We start from the raw sequence: 12257 nt of genomic DNA, 5'->3' as shown, positions 1-12257 counted from the left end.
GATGGAAAAATGGAGTAATAGACATCTATACATCAAGGGCAGGGGATTATATGAGGCATTGCCTCTCGGGAGAGAAGCAGAGAACCTTCTTAGAACCCTACCACCATAGTGTCTGTCTCCTAGGCTCAACCAAATTAAGGTCTTCTTCAGGGAGAGTCTCTCAGGTGAGCTATTTCTGGAACATCTGGGTTCCAGATGTTTCTATTAGAAAAAGAATCACTTGACAGGTTGTAGTGAGAAATGGGAGTTAATGGCTGTTAAGATGAGAAGGGCAACTGGTACATAATAAGCTCTTGATAAGTGTTAGCAGTAATGACAACATCATTGCTGGTCTCAGTGTCCATTTTGCACGTGGGTATACTCTAAACCAGCACCTGATGACAGGTGTCTTGGGCTCAGTCTCCTAGCACATTCTTCTAGGGACAAAGTGCCTTCTTAGGTGGGGGAGATTTTTTTTCCTGGGCTCTATCTCACTGAGAAGTGGACATGTGACTCTGTAGTACTATAAGTTGATGGTACCCATAGGTTGAAGAATGGTTTCCACATTCTCTCAAGAAAGTGGAAAAATAGGATGCACTGTGATAGAAGCCAAGCCAGAGATGAGTCAACTTCCCACAATGCCTGAGAGAAGGTTCCAGCACCTCCCGCTGGGGTCTCAGGACTCAGCCTGTCCTTTTGAAGACCCCCTCCTGATTCTGTGATTTTCCTTCTACTAAACCCCACACTTTGCTGAAATTGGCCAGAGTCACTTTCTGGTGAAAAGAGCTGCAAGTTTCATGTTACAGGAGTCTCACTGAACACCGGCCGTGATAGATTGACAGCTGCTGGAAGATAGGGAAGATGATGGTTCCACTGGCCAGTCTGGTTTCTCCTTAAGGGAAAGATCTAGCACAGCATGTGTTCAGAAGAGCTCTCTGTGCAGGCCAAGCAAGCTGGGAATAAATATGTCTGCCTTTAGTTATTTCACCCAATCTTGGAAATTTCTAAATGAGTTAACTGAAAAGTGGTTTATTTAGGCTCCTGGCATTTACACTGGTCTAGTATTAAGATGATGCTGAGGTGTATAAGGTATCAGTGAGCCTTGAGTTATTAAATACTCAAGGTTAAAAAATTGATAAGGCATGAAAAATACAAAGCAAGACTGAGTTCTCATGGGAAATATTGATTATATATTTGACAGATTTTTAAAAATAAATGTCCAAATTCAGATGCTTAGGTCAAAGAGTTGCCTACCATTTGTACCCAGATGTTTTTAACTAGAGCAATATCTTGAGACCAACTATGTGCCAGTCACTGTGCCCAGTGGTATATTTGTGCCCAGTGGAAATAAAACACATGTGCTTCTTGCCATTGTGGACCTTACAGTTTGATGACGAAATGTCTTTTAAAGTTCCTGAGTATTTTTATTTTTATTTTTATTTTTTTCCCATTTATTTTATTGCATTTTAAGTTTTGGGGTACATGTGAAGAACATGCAAAATTGTTGCATAGGTACACACGTGGCAGTGTGATTTGCTGCCTTCCTCCCCATCACCTACATCTGGCATTTCTCCCCCTCCCCAGCTCCCCACCCCCCACTGTCCCTCCCCTATTTCTCCCCAACTGACGCCAGTGTGTAGTGCTCCCCTCCCTGTGTCCATGTGTTCTCATTGTTCAACACCCGCCTATGAGTGAGAACATGCGGTGTTTGATCTTCTGCTCCTCTGTCAGTTTGCTGAGAATGATGGTTTCCAGGTTCATCCATGTCCCTACAAAGGACCCAAACTCATCATTTTTGATGGCTGCATAATATTCCACGGTGTATATGTGCCACATTTTCCCTATCCAGTCTATCGTCGATGGGCATTTGGGTTGGTTCCAGGTCTTTGCTATTGTAAACAGTGCTGCAATGAACATTTGTGTGCACGTGTCCTTATAGCAGAACGATTTGTAATCCTTTGGATATATACCCAGTAATGGGATTGCTGGGTCAAATGGAATTTCTATAAATTAGTTTCTGAGTATTTTAAAAAATGTTTTCTGTGTGTGAATATTTTTTGTCTCTTTGGACAAGATTTTTGATCTCTGGCAGCTAGTTATAAGCTACTCAGTAGCATTTTTGAATAACGTACAACCAAGCATTAATGGAAAGAATGAGACAGTGTCAAAGTACTGTTTGTGCTTGAAAGTTCACTTTCTGTAGTGTATAACTTTAACCAATCAAGTATTTTATCTTTTTTTTTTTTTGGAGGCGTGTGTTTTATTCAAGGCTTGTCAGTCTCCCTCCTTCCTGCTGTGGGTGAGGCAGGAGGGATGGGTGGAGGGGGAGGGAACAGGGGCTAGGAAGGGGCGGACTGCAGCTGCCCTTTGTAGACATATTCCAGTGCAGTGGCAATGGTGCGTATGTCCAGCTTGATGCTCCGAGCCCAGTTCTCCACATCCCCAATTTCTTTGGGTGCATGGTTGAAGTTCTCCACCATTCCAATCCATTGGCCTGTCTGCTTGGCAAATTGGGCAGTCTGCACCTGTAGGGTCTTCACCTCATGGTCCAGCTTTCTCTGGTTCATGTAGGCCTGGGCTACACACACATTGAGGTGATCCACCAAAGCTTCTGTCAGGCAGGTTGCTGCAGTGATAGCCTCTTGCTTCCTCTTCTCCTGCAGCTCCTTGCGTTCATTCTGTTTGGCCTGGTGTTCTTTTAGCAGGTGGGACAGCATGGTGGTGTTGGCCTGGGGGCTGGGGACGCCGAGCCCCCTCCGGCTCCGGAAGCTGGAATGCGCACCTCCAAGTATTTTATCTTTGCTTTACTTCTGTGTTCATCTATAAAAGCCTCCCCTAGCCAGGAATGGTAGCTCACGCTGTAATCCTAGCACTTTAGGAGGTCGAGACGGGTGGATCACTTGGGGTCAGGAGTTCGAGACCAGCCTGGTACAGTACCGCTGCAGGAATCATCTGAGAGAGAATGCCAGCAGCGGTCACACAAGTGAATAGGAACATGGCCCCTTCCTGTCAACCGGAGAAGCACAACCTGGAGTAGACAGTGGACGATGCAGTAGCAGAGTCTGCCCCCCTGCCCCACCCTTCAGCATTTAAGGTCCTACTCAAGTCTGCACAGAGGACGTGAGACTGAAAACAAGATGATTTTGAAGGTTGGCAATGGCCCATCATTAATTGCCTCATCACTTTCACATTTTAAATGACTGGAAAGGTGTGAAATCTGCCCAAGACACTGTTAAGGAGTGTAAAAAGGAAGACTCAACCGAGCTAATGGCTGGTGGCGGAGGGGAGTGATTAGGAGAATTACAAGCATTTTGTGTTTGTAACCTGATGTTTTGAGACTCCTTGATAAGCTGCTTACAGTCCCAAGAGTTCTTTTTTTAGTTTAATAGTTATTAGGCGGGAGCAAAAGTAACTGTGGGTTTTGCCGTTACTTTTAATGTAATATTTTGTTAATTTGCTCAAGTGGATAGAGGCACAAACAATGGTGAGCAGGCTTGTCTTCCCTTCACCCTCTCATTTTTTATCTTTGAGCCTGTTGAGAAAGGCTAAGTTCAGCAGGACTTCCCCTGAAGACTCTTAGGATCACAGATTTGTTTCTCTGCCATGACTTAACAGATGTCAGATTGGTCCTGTGAGTGCTGCTTGAGAAAGGAAGGGATAGATCAAACAATAAATCGGGAATAGGTTCTCAGGGCATCTCGCCTATGTTTCAAAAGGGATGCCTGCAGCTGCACTTTCTAGACATTTTATCTCAGGAGTAAAAAGTTTGGTATGAAGGAGGAGGAAGGTCATAGAATGATGGTGTGGGAGACAGAGAATGCAGTCTGAGGATTGGGGGGCTGTGGCTTCCCCAACACTTTACTCTCACTCCATCCTCTCCCTACGCTGCTGGGACTGCTGGCTCTGCCACTGGGCTTCCTCCTGGGTGAATATTAGGGAGAGGTAAGGAATGTGGGTCAGGGCTGGGGGAGACCTCTGGTGAAAGGAGAGGGAGGGGGAGCCTGTGTTTCTTGGCTCTATTTAGAAGACACTGGGGCAACAGTTTTTAAAGTTGAAAACAGCTACTATATAGATATATGTCTAGTGAGTAAAAATGTTCACAGGTGTATACATTTTTTTGAAACGTCTTTTGTTTCAAAACGTTTAACTGTTTTTATTTCGGAAAGGCTTATGCTTAATGCAGCCATGCATTAAGAATTGGGAGACAGTTGATGTCCACATCTTTAGCCTTTTGCATCTTCAGATGAACTTGGTTTTCTGGCAACCCATTGCAGATCCCATCTTGAGTCACCCAGAGAAGTTTTATTTCAGCAATGTGATACTCTTCTTGGAGGCAATCTTAGGACAAAGATTTTCAGTAGTAGCCATGTACTGGGGTGAGCTTAAAGCTAATGGGAGTCTTAGATACCGTGGCATGCTTTCAGTACACATCAAACTAATGATGAACTCTACTAAGGAAAAGAAAAGTGATTCTACTGAATTCCCACTCAGAATATGATGTCTTTACTTATAGCCAATAAGGTTTTTGTTGATGTTTGGGGAGGTGGAGGAATCATAATGACAGTATTCAATGTATAGATGATGGAGAGGATATGTATTCTCACACTGGCACACTTAGTAAGAAGTAGAGAGGCTTCATTTGAAAGAGAAAAGTGATTAGTTAGTGAACGTAATGCATTTCACAATTTTAGGGAACCAAATAAGGAACTGATTTGAAGTCCTACATCAAAAAACAAGAATACTGTGAGACTGAAATTACTGTTCAACTATAAGAAATAAAATTGCCCATCTTCAAAATATGCAGAGGATCCAAGTTGCAACTAATCCTGAGTTTCAAATCAATAGGGTTTAATATTTCACTGGCAATCATAGGTTGAAATCAATGCTGTCATGGCTCTTTGGGAGAATAGAAGCTTATGAAACAAAGGAATTGAAGGCAATCATCCAAGGATGAAATAAAAGAAATATGCTTTGCAAGGACTTTTGTGGAAAGGAAACATATGGCAACTCACAACCCATCCCCCAAGACCCGTTCCTTCCAGTTTCAATATTAGGTCCTGGAGGCTCAAGAAAATGGTTCCAGAGATCAAGTCAAGGAACAAAATGGGGATACCCTCACCCTGCTGAATGTTTGAGATGAGCCGAGTGGTGGCTTTTTTGAAACTGGCAATGTGGAAGTTTATGCTGATAAACCATGGCGTCTGCATCAGTTAGCTCATACTGCATAACAAACCACCCCATGATAGGGTAGCTTAAAACAATAGCCATTTGCTTCACTCATGAGTCTGTGGATTGGTAGTTTGGGTGGGGCTTACCTGGGTGGTTTTTCTCGTCTCGGGTGACTTCATTCATGTGTTTGTAGTCAGCTTCTGAGTCAGCTGGACTGGCTAGGCTGGGATGGTGAATGACGGGACAGAATATGATGAGATGGCAAGTCTCTGTTCCAAGCAGTCTCTCCTCCTCTAGCAGGTTAGCCTGGGTTTGTTCTCAGGGAGGCTGAGTACATTCGAAGAGAGGAGGTAGAAACATGCAAGGATTCTTAATACCTAGGCCCCAAACTGGCAGACTTTCACTCCCACTTCATTCTCTTGCCTAAAGCAAATTATAACAATAAGCCAGATTCAGGGTGTGGGGAAATAGACTCCACTTCTTGATGGGAAGAGGCACAAAGTCATATTGCAAAGGGTATGGCTACAGATGGAAGAGTGAAGGATTGGGGCCATTTAGGAGTCTACCTACTCTTACCATTAGTCAATGCCTCAAAGAGCATCAGACTTACAGTTGGCCACTGTTGGAAACACCCCCTTTCCTCCTCTGGGTGGAGGAGATATCTCAGACTGGAAGTGCCTCCTGATGTGCAATTTTGACCTTTGTGCAATTTTCACACCACTTTATAGAGGAAGAAAATGACAAGTCATATGGCTTTTTCTGTCACATTTCCAGGAGAGGATCTGAAGAAGAAGGATAAAGAAATAGAACAGGATCTTTTTTGTGGAATGAAACATGGTGATTAATTTTTACATAGTTGGTGCTCAGGGGAGGCCATAGCTGAAATTATGACAGAGGAGAGATAGAAGTGTAGCAACAATCTCTGAGTGCTGTTGGGGTTTAAGCCACTGGAGGTGAACTGTACATCTAAGCAGCTGGTAATGTCTGGAAAGTGCCCCGCATAGACACGCAGCTTGGGGGATAATGTTACTTAGCCATGGGCTGGGACCCTGTGTGATGGCTGAGACCTGTAAATCCCAGTGATGTCAGCCACCACTGGTGGGTGGATTACTACCATCAAGGGCTAGGAGAGGTCCTCCCAAAATTGAAGGGGGTGAGCTCAAGGAGGGTGCAGGGGGTATCATCTTAGCTCACCCTGCTGCATGGGATATGCACTCATGCCTGAAAGGTAAACTGTCTTTTTCATGACCAAGGATGACAAGCCATTTGTCTGGGTAAGAGGAGAGAGGAACCTAATTGCACTGCTGGAGGCATCCCCAAGGTCGAGTGCCCCGCTCTGAAGTGCCCACCTGCTTCACACCCTGCCCCATCTTTCCACCTTCTTGTTCCAAGTGTCTAACTGACCTCTGCTTGGCACCTGTAACAGACAGACCTGAAAGAGGCCCATGACCTCTGCATTGCTCTAACTAAAAATATGGTGATGGTGAGGGAATGGCCTTTCTGTGATCATGTTACCTTACATCATGGTACAACTGATGGAATGTGACTCCTGTGCCAGGACTATGTCTGCAGGTGACCATGGGCAGAAGAATTGGAGGCTAGACCCTCATAACAATGAGGGTGACAAGGAAGGTGGGAAGCAAAGATCTAAACCATCAGGTTGCCAGGTATGGGTAGAGAACAAAATTCCTTTTAAATAACAGCACAGACAAGATGGCATTTCAAATGGCTAAATATGGGAGGAGATGCAGGGTGACCACCTTTAGTGTTTCACCAGGGCTGTACCTGAGCTGCCTGGATGCCTGAACTGGAAACCCAACATGCATTCAGGTTGAATGCTACCTGTTTTGTGAAGCCTTCTTTGATCACCTCTAACTCAACTTAAAATTAATTCTTACCCTTTCTTTATCATGTAGCTCTTTCTTTCCTTCTTTTCTCTTTCTTTCTTTCTTTCTTTCTTTCTTTCTTTCTTTCTTTCTTTCTTTCTTTCTTTCTTTCTTTCTTTCTTTCTTTCTTCTCTTTTTCTTTTAGCAACAGGGTCTCACTCTGTCACCCAGGCTGGAGCACAGTGGTACCATCATAACTCACTGAAGCTTTAAACTCCTGGGCTTAGGCAATCCTCCCACCTTAGCCTCCTGAGTAGCTGGGACTACAGGTGTATGCCACCATGCCTGGCTAATTTTTAGATTTTTTATTATTTTTATAGAGGTGGGGTCTCACTATATTACCCAGGCTGGTCCTGGACTCCTGACCTCAAGCAATCTCCCAGCATCAGCCGCCCAAAGTCCTGGGATTACAGCATGAGCCACCTTGTGTGGCTTCTCTTTCTTTACTATAATTTATTTTATTATAATCTGTTAAAATATAATCTATTTTATCTTCTGTTTAGATAAAATTACTTATGTGTCTTTAGAGTTTTAAGCTCCTCCAGGGAACACAATGTGATGTGGTCATGTTTACTTTTCCACCACACCTGCTCTATGTATACCTTGAAATTATAATTGGCTAAGGCATATGTGTTGAATTTAATCAGCAGGTAATACTTCTGGCAATTCCATTGTCTACATCTTTGCACATATCAAAATTATTTTGTCCTGTAAAATTACATGAAACCACTTCTCTGAAAAGAAGTGTTTCTCCCACCAGCCCAGCCTGTGAATCCCCTTGGTGCTGGGAACTCAGTCACTCATGTGGCAATCACACGGTTAGGTTGCCCTGAGACTTACTAGGCACTTGTGTAACTCTTAATCCATGTAGAGTGGTGAAGGTTGTGTTTTATCATTCTTCCTATGTCAGCTCTCCAAATATGAGAAGATTGCCACCTTGCCTCTCCTTGGCTAAATGTCACCAACCACATGAACCATTTCCTACCTTGTATTATAGCCACACCTTTCCCTAGTACTTTTTTCCCTCCTCTGAATTTTCTCTCATTTGTCTTAAAATGCAGCGCCTGGCCTGAACCCGGGTGTCTACCAGTCCATCAAGCAGTGGGATTGTAACTACTTTTGGAGGAGGCCCTAGGCTCCTACTAATGCAGTCCAGAATCCCTTAGGTTTTGTTATTGGCTACAACATACTATGGGAGCATGTTGTGCCTGGGGGCCAGGTCTTTGTTTCATGAACTGCTCCTAAGCCAAGGATCTCAAATCCTTTTTTGTGTTGCTGATTTTTGGAATCAATTAAAGGACTCCAGATTCGTTTTGAGTCACACACTCATTCCAATTACATTTCTTCTCGATGGTTTGGGGTCATTGGTCTAGCAGGGTGAGAGCATTTTGGATCCTAACCCTTTTGTTTAATGTGTTAGCAATCCCTCCCATACGATGTCATTCACCGTCCTAACAGGTGTTCCTCCCATCCCTCTGTTCAAGTCACCCATGAGCTTGCTGAACAGAACAGGGCCAAAAACAGAGCCCTGTAGTACAAGGCTAGTTTTCCTTCCAGGCTGACATCATTCTATTAATCAACACTTTGATGCATTTGTTCAGCCAGCTGCAAATCCACTTAGCTGTGTCCTACTCCCATCCCCATTTCTCCATCTTGTCTATAAGAATATCCTGAGCAACTCTGTCAAGTGCCTCGCTGAAATCCAGATCCATGATCCCCCCGCCTGTTAACCCTATCAGGAGAGGAAACGAGATTCGATAGGGTGATTTGTGGAAGAGCCTCTTGGCAGTCACTGTTTTCTCGTCCCCAAGCTCACAAAGATCAACCTGCAACGATTAGCTCTCGTGTTCTCCCAGAGATCAATACTAAGCCCCCCGGTTTGTATTTGACAGAAGGCTTGTATCTCTTCCTCTGCCGCTGCTCCCTCTCTATCTCCAAGCCCTTCCCTTACACCTCTTAGAAAATGTGCCTGCCTCAAGTTTTCAGGAATATATATTCTTTTTCCTGCCTGTTTTTTTTAAACTCATCCTTGAATCTTCTGTCACTTTTCACATTGCTGATAATTTCTGGGGACGTCTCTTACTGCTTTCTAGCCTCCATTTTCTCCTTCAGGACAATAATGCCAGTCTCACCTAATCCCCAATGTCACTAGCAGAACCAAATTTTAAAATGTGTATGAAAGCCTCTTACACAATACCCAGCACTAGTAGTGGATAATTGTTATTTGAATAAACTGCAAAGAACCATATCAACAAGAAATCTTACTATAGTTACAAGTGAAATGCAGGCAGGTCATTTTTCTACAAAGCTAAATAAATTGCATTTTGAGTTGTGTGCTGTCCTAATTTTTGCAAAGGTATTTTGTTCATCAAATAATTTAGATCTTCATTCTGATTGTCTCTTTAAAATTAGCCTTCCCTCAAATCAGATTTCATGAGAACCTAAAGTTCTGTTATACCCATTGCTTAATTATATTTAAGGAAATTTATGATTTTTTAAACACAGTTTATACAAGAATTTTTTTTCTGGTTAAGGTGGATAAATTGAACCAGATTTTTTGAGCCAAATATTTTGAACAAAATATTCTGACCCAAATGGTGTGGTATTTGAGACCTTAAAAATAATTTCAGCTACAGAGAGACATTTATGTTTCATTTACTTTTTTTGAGACAGGGTCTCACTCTATCACCCAGGCTGGAGTGAAGTGGCACACTCACAGCTCACTGCAGCCTTGACCTCCTGGGCTCAAGTGACCCTCTCACCTCAGTCTCCCAAGTAGCTGGGACTACAGGTGAGTGCCACCATGCCCAGCTAATTTTTGTTTGTGTAGTTTTAGTAGAAATGGAGTTTTGCCCTGTTGCCCAGGCTCGTTTTGACAAATTCTGGGGCTCAAGTACTCCTCCCACCTCGGCCTCCAAAGTGCTGAGATTAGAGGCATCAGCCACTGTGCCTGGCCAAGAACATTTAAAAGGTGAAGGAGAGCTATTGGAAAAACACTTCTTAATGGAAACGTAGTTTGGATAATAAGCTTTAATTATGATAGTTCTACTGTCAATTGGCAAATTGCCCAGAAGTAGCAATGATATCTCTGATCGCTGTCAAATTGACAGATGTCTTCACCCAGGCTACTCAGAGTACAATCTTTTCTATGCTTGAAGTAAAATAAGTTTTGGGTTGGAACAATCTAGGTCAACACTCTTACTTTACAAGAGAGGAAACTGAGGCAGATAGAGGCTAGGTGACCCAGCAGGGAATGGCCAAGCCGGACCTCACAGCCAGGTTTCCTGACTCCAGGCCTGTCTGCTTGCAATGGTTTGTAGCTGCACTGATGGTTTTGGGAGCTGTCCACATTCTTATTTTCTGAAGTCTTTTTATTTGGGGTGACTGGTTGTAGGTCCTTTGCTTCTTAATTCATTGGATGGTCAACAGGACGAAATCCTTTGTGGAGCTGTCATCCACCCTTTTCCTGTCATTTAACTTAGTCCTTGGAAACATGAAGCTTCAACTCTGTGTTGTCTGGTGCCCAGGGCAACGTGGATGCTGAAATGACAACACACATCTCTTTGATGCACAAATTAGAGTTGATTGATGGAAGGCCGCTAATAAAGTGTCACATCTTATAGATGTGGATGGGCCACGGGGCCAGTGATAAAGTGAGACTGGTGGGCTCTGACATACACACATCCCGGCCGTATTATTGACAGTGGGAGATAGTATTGATCCAGCTGCCAAGATTATTCTATTATGCAATTAGAATATTAGATTTGCATTTTTAATTCCTTTAGAAGAAATTGGCCTGGGGCAATTATGGCAGGAAAATATTAAGATGGATTCGGCTTCTTTGAAAATAAGAACTCAGAAGAAGCTTTTAGGAAGATGCAGTCATTATCAGAGAAAAGTTTTACTCATAAAAAGAAATAACAGTAAAGCAACAAAAACACAAAGCTATGCCAGTTTAAAGGACCTACGGAAACCTATTTCACCTGAGTAGAAAAACAAAACCAACGTGCCCTAGAACGCAGTGTAGACCCACCAACTGTGTTCAGTTACATTCTTCGTGAGTATGCAAGCACGTTACACTTCGGGTTTCTGGTCTGGGCAGATTTCCATCTTTTTTCTGACTGAACAGTGCTGTGTTCTGACCCTTGTGTTGCAGCTCCATTTCCTACACCAGCTCAGCCTGGTTACTGGTGTCTTTTTAAGGAACTTGCTTTCTGAAGTGGTTTCGATGAAGGCTTGGCCCCATAAACAACTATAGTCCTCTTTCCTCCTGACTCATAATGTTTTAAAAATTATAGATTTAGCTTATAATTACTGGAGAGGGAGTGTTTAAAATGTGAAGTACTAGCAGATGCTTTTAAAACTCAGAGTTGCCTTTTTCTTTTTTTTGGTGTGTGGATGTATTTGCCCCATCAGGGCTCTCCAGGCCCAATCTAGGCTCCAAACCATTTCTGAGTCCTTGGTAGAATTTCTGGGGAAGCTAATGTGAGGTCATCATATAAGAAATTAAAGCCACAGTTAAATTACAAGCCAGATGCTGGTGTGTTTAGTGTCCAGTTCAGCATACTTTTTCTGTATTGGGCCAAACAGTGTTTTGGGTTTTGTGGGGCCACTCCAGTTCCTATCTTAACCTCTCTCTAATTTGCTCAGCCCACTCTACAAAGCCAGACCATGGTTGAATTTATTATACAGGCCAAACTCTGCTGTTGCCCGGTTTTCTGGACAGTATGCACGGACCATATTCTTCTTTCAGACTATTGGTAAAGTATCTTCTGCTGAATGGATACTCATGATTTCAAGGGGAAAACTTGGCTTCCATCCCTTGGAGCTTCTGGTATAGAGGGAAAAGAAGATATGCAAATAAACTACAATAAAACAGGATAATTGGTATAAATAAGGGAAAGACTTCAAGCAGAGGGCATCATATTGATACCACTACCTCCTTTACCACCAACAAAAATACCATAGTGACTATTGTTTACTGAGTGTTTACTAGATTTCAATGCCAAGAGTTTTCCATAATACAATGAGAGAAGGAGGTAAAATCTGCATAGGGAAATTCAGAAAAGATTCCCAGAGGTCATTGTATTTGAGTTGAGGTTTGAAGAAGTGGGAGTCTGAAAAAAGAAAATACATGTAAATCAAGTACAAGGTCATGGTCTTGTCTGTCTGTGCCTCTGCTCAACAGTGGCTTATGAGTTTAAGTCTGCATAAGTCAGATGA

General features: G+C 43.0%; 1 protein-coding gene across 1 annotated transcript; it reads right to left on the bottom strand.

Moving 5' to 3' along the window:
- Window positions 1–2213: 2213 nt before the first annotated feature.
- Window positions 2214–2758, bottom strand: LOC108302462 (biogenesis of lysosome-related organelles complex 1 subunit 1-like). The gene has a single exon (XM_037737693.1). The coding sequence runs from the start codon at window positions 2694–2696 to the stop codon at window positions 2319–2321; it is 378 nt and encodes a 125-aa protein (XP_037593621.1). The 5' UTR covers window positions 2697–2758; the 3' UTR covers window positions 2214–2318.
- Between the last annotated feature and the right edge of the window lie 9499 nt (window positions 2759–12257).

This window comes from Cebus imitator, unplaced genomic scaffold (assembly GCF_001604975.1).
Source record: "Cebus imitator isolate Cc_AM_T3 unplaced genomic scaffold, Cebus_imitator-1.0 Scaffold41, whole genome shotgun sequence".
Taxonomy (NCBI): Eukaryota; Metazoa; Chordata; class Mammalia; order Primates; family Cebidae; genus Cebus; species Cebus imitator.
This window is presented reverse-complemented; position numbering and strand designations above follow the sequence as displayed.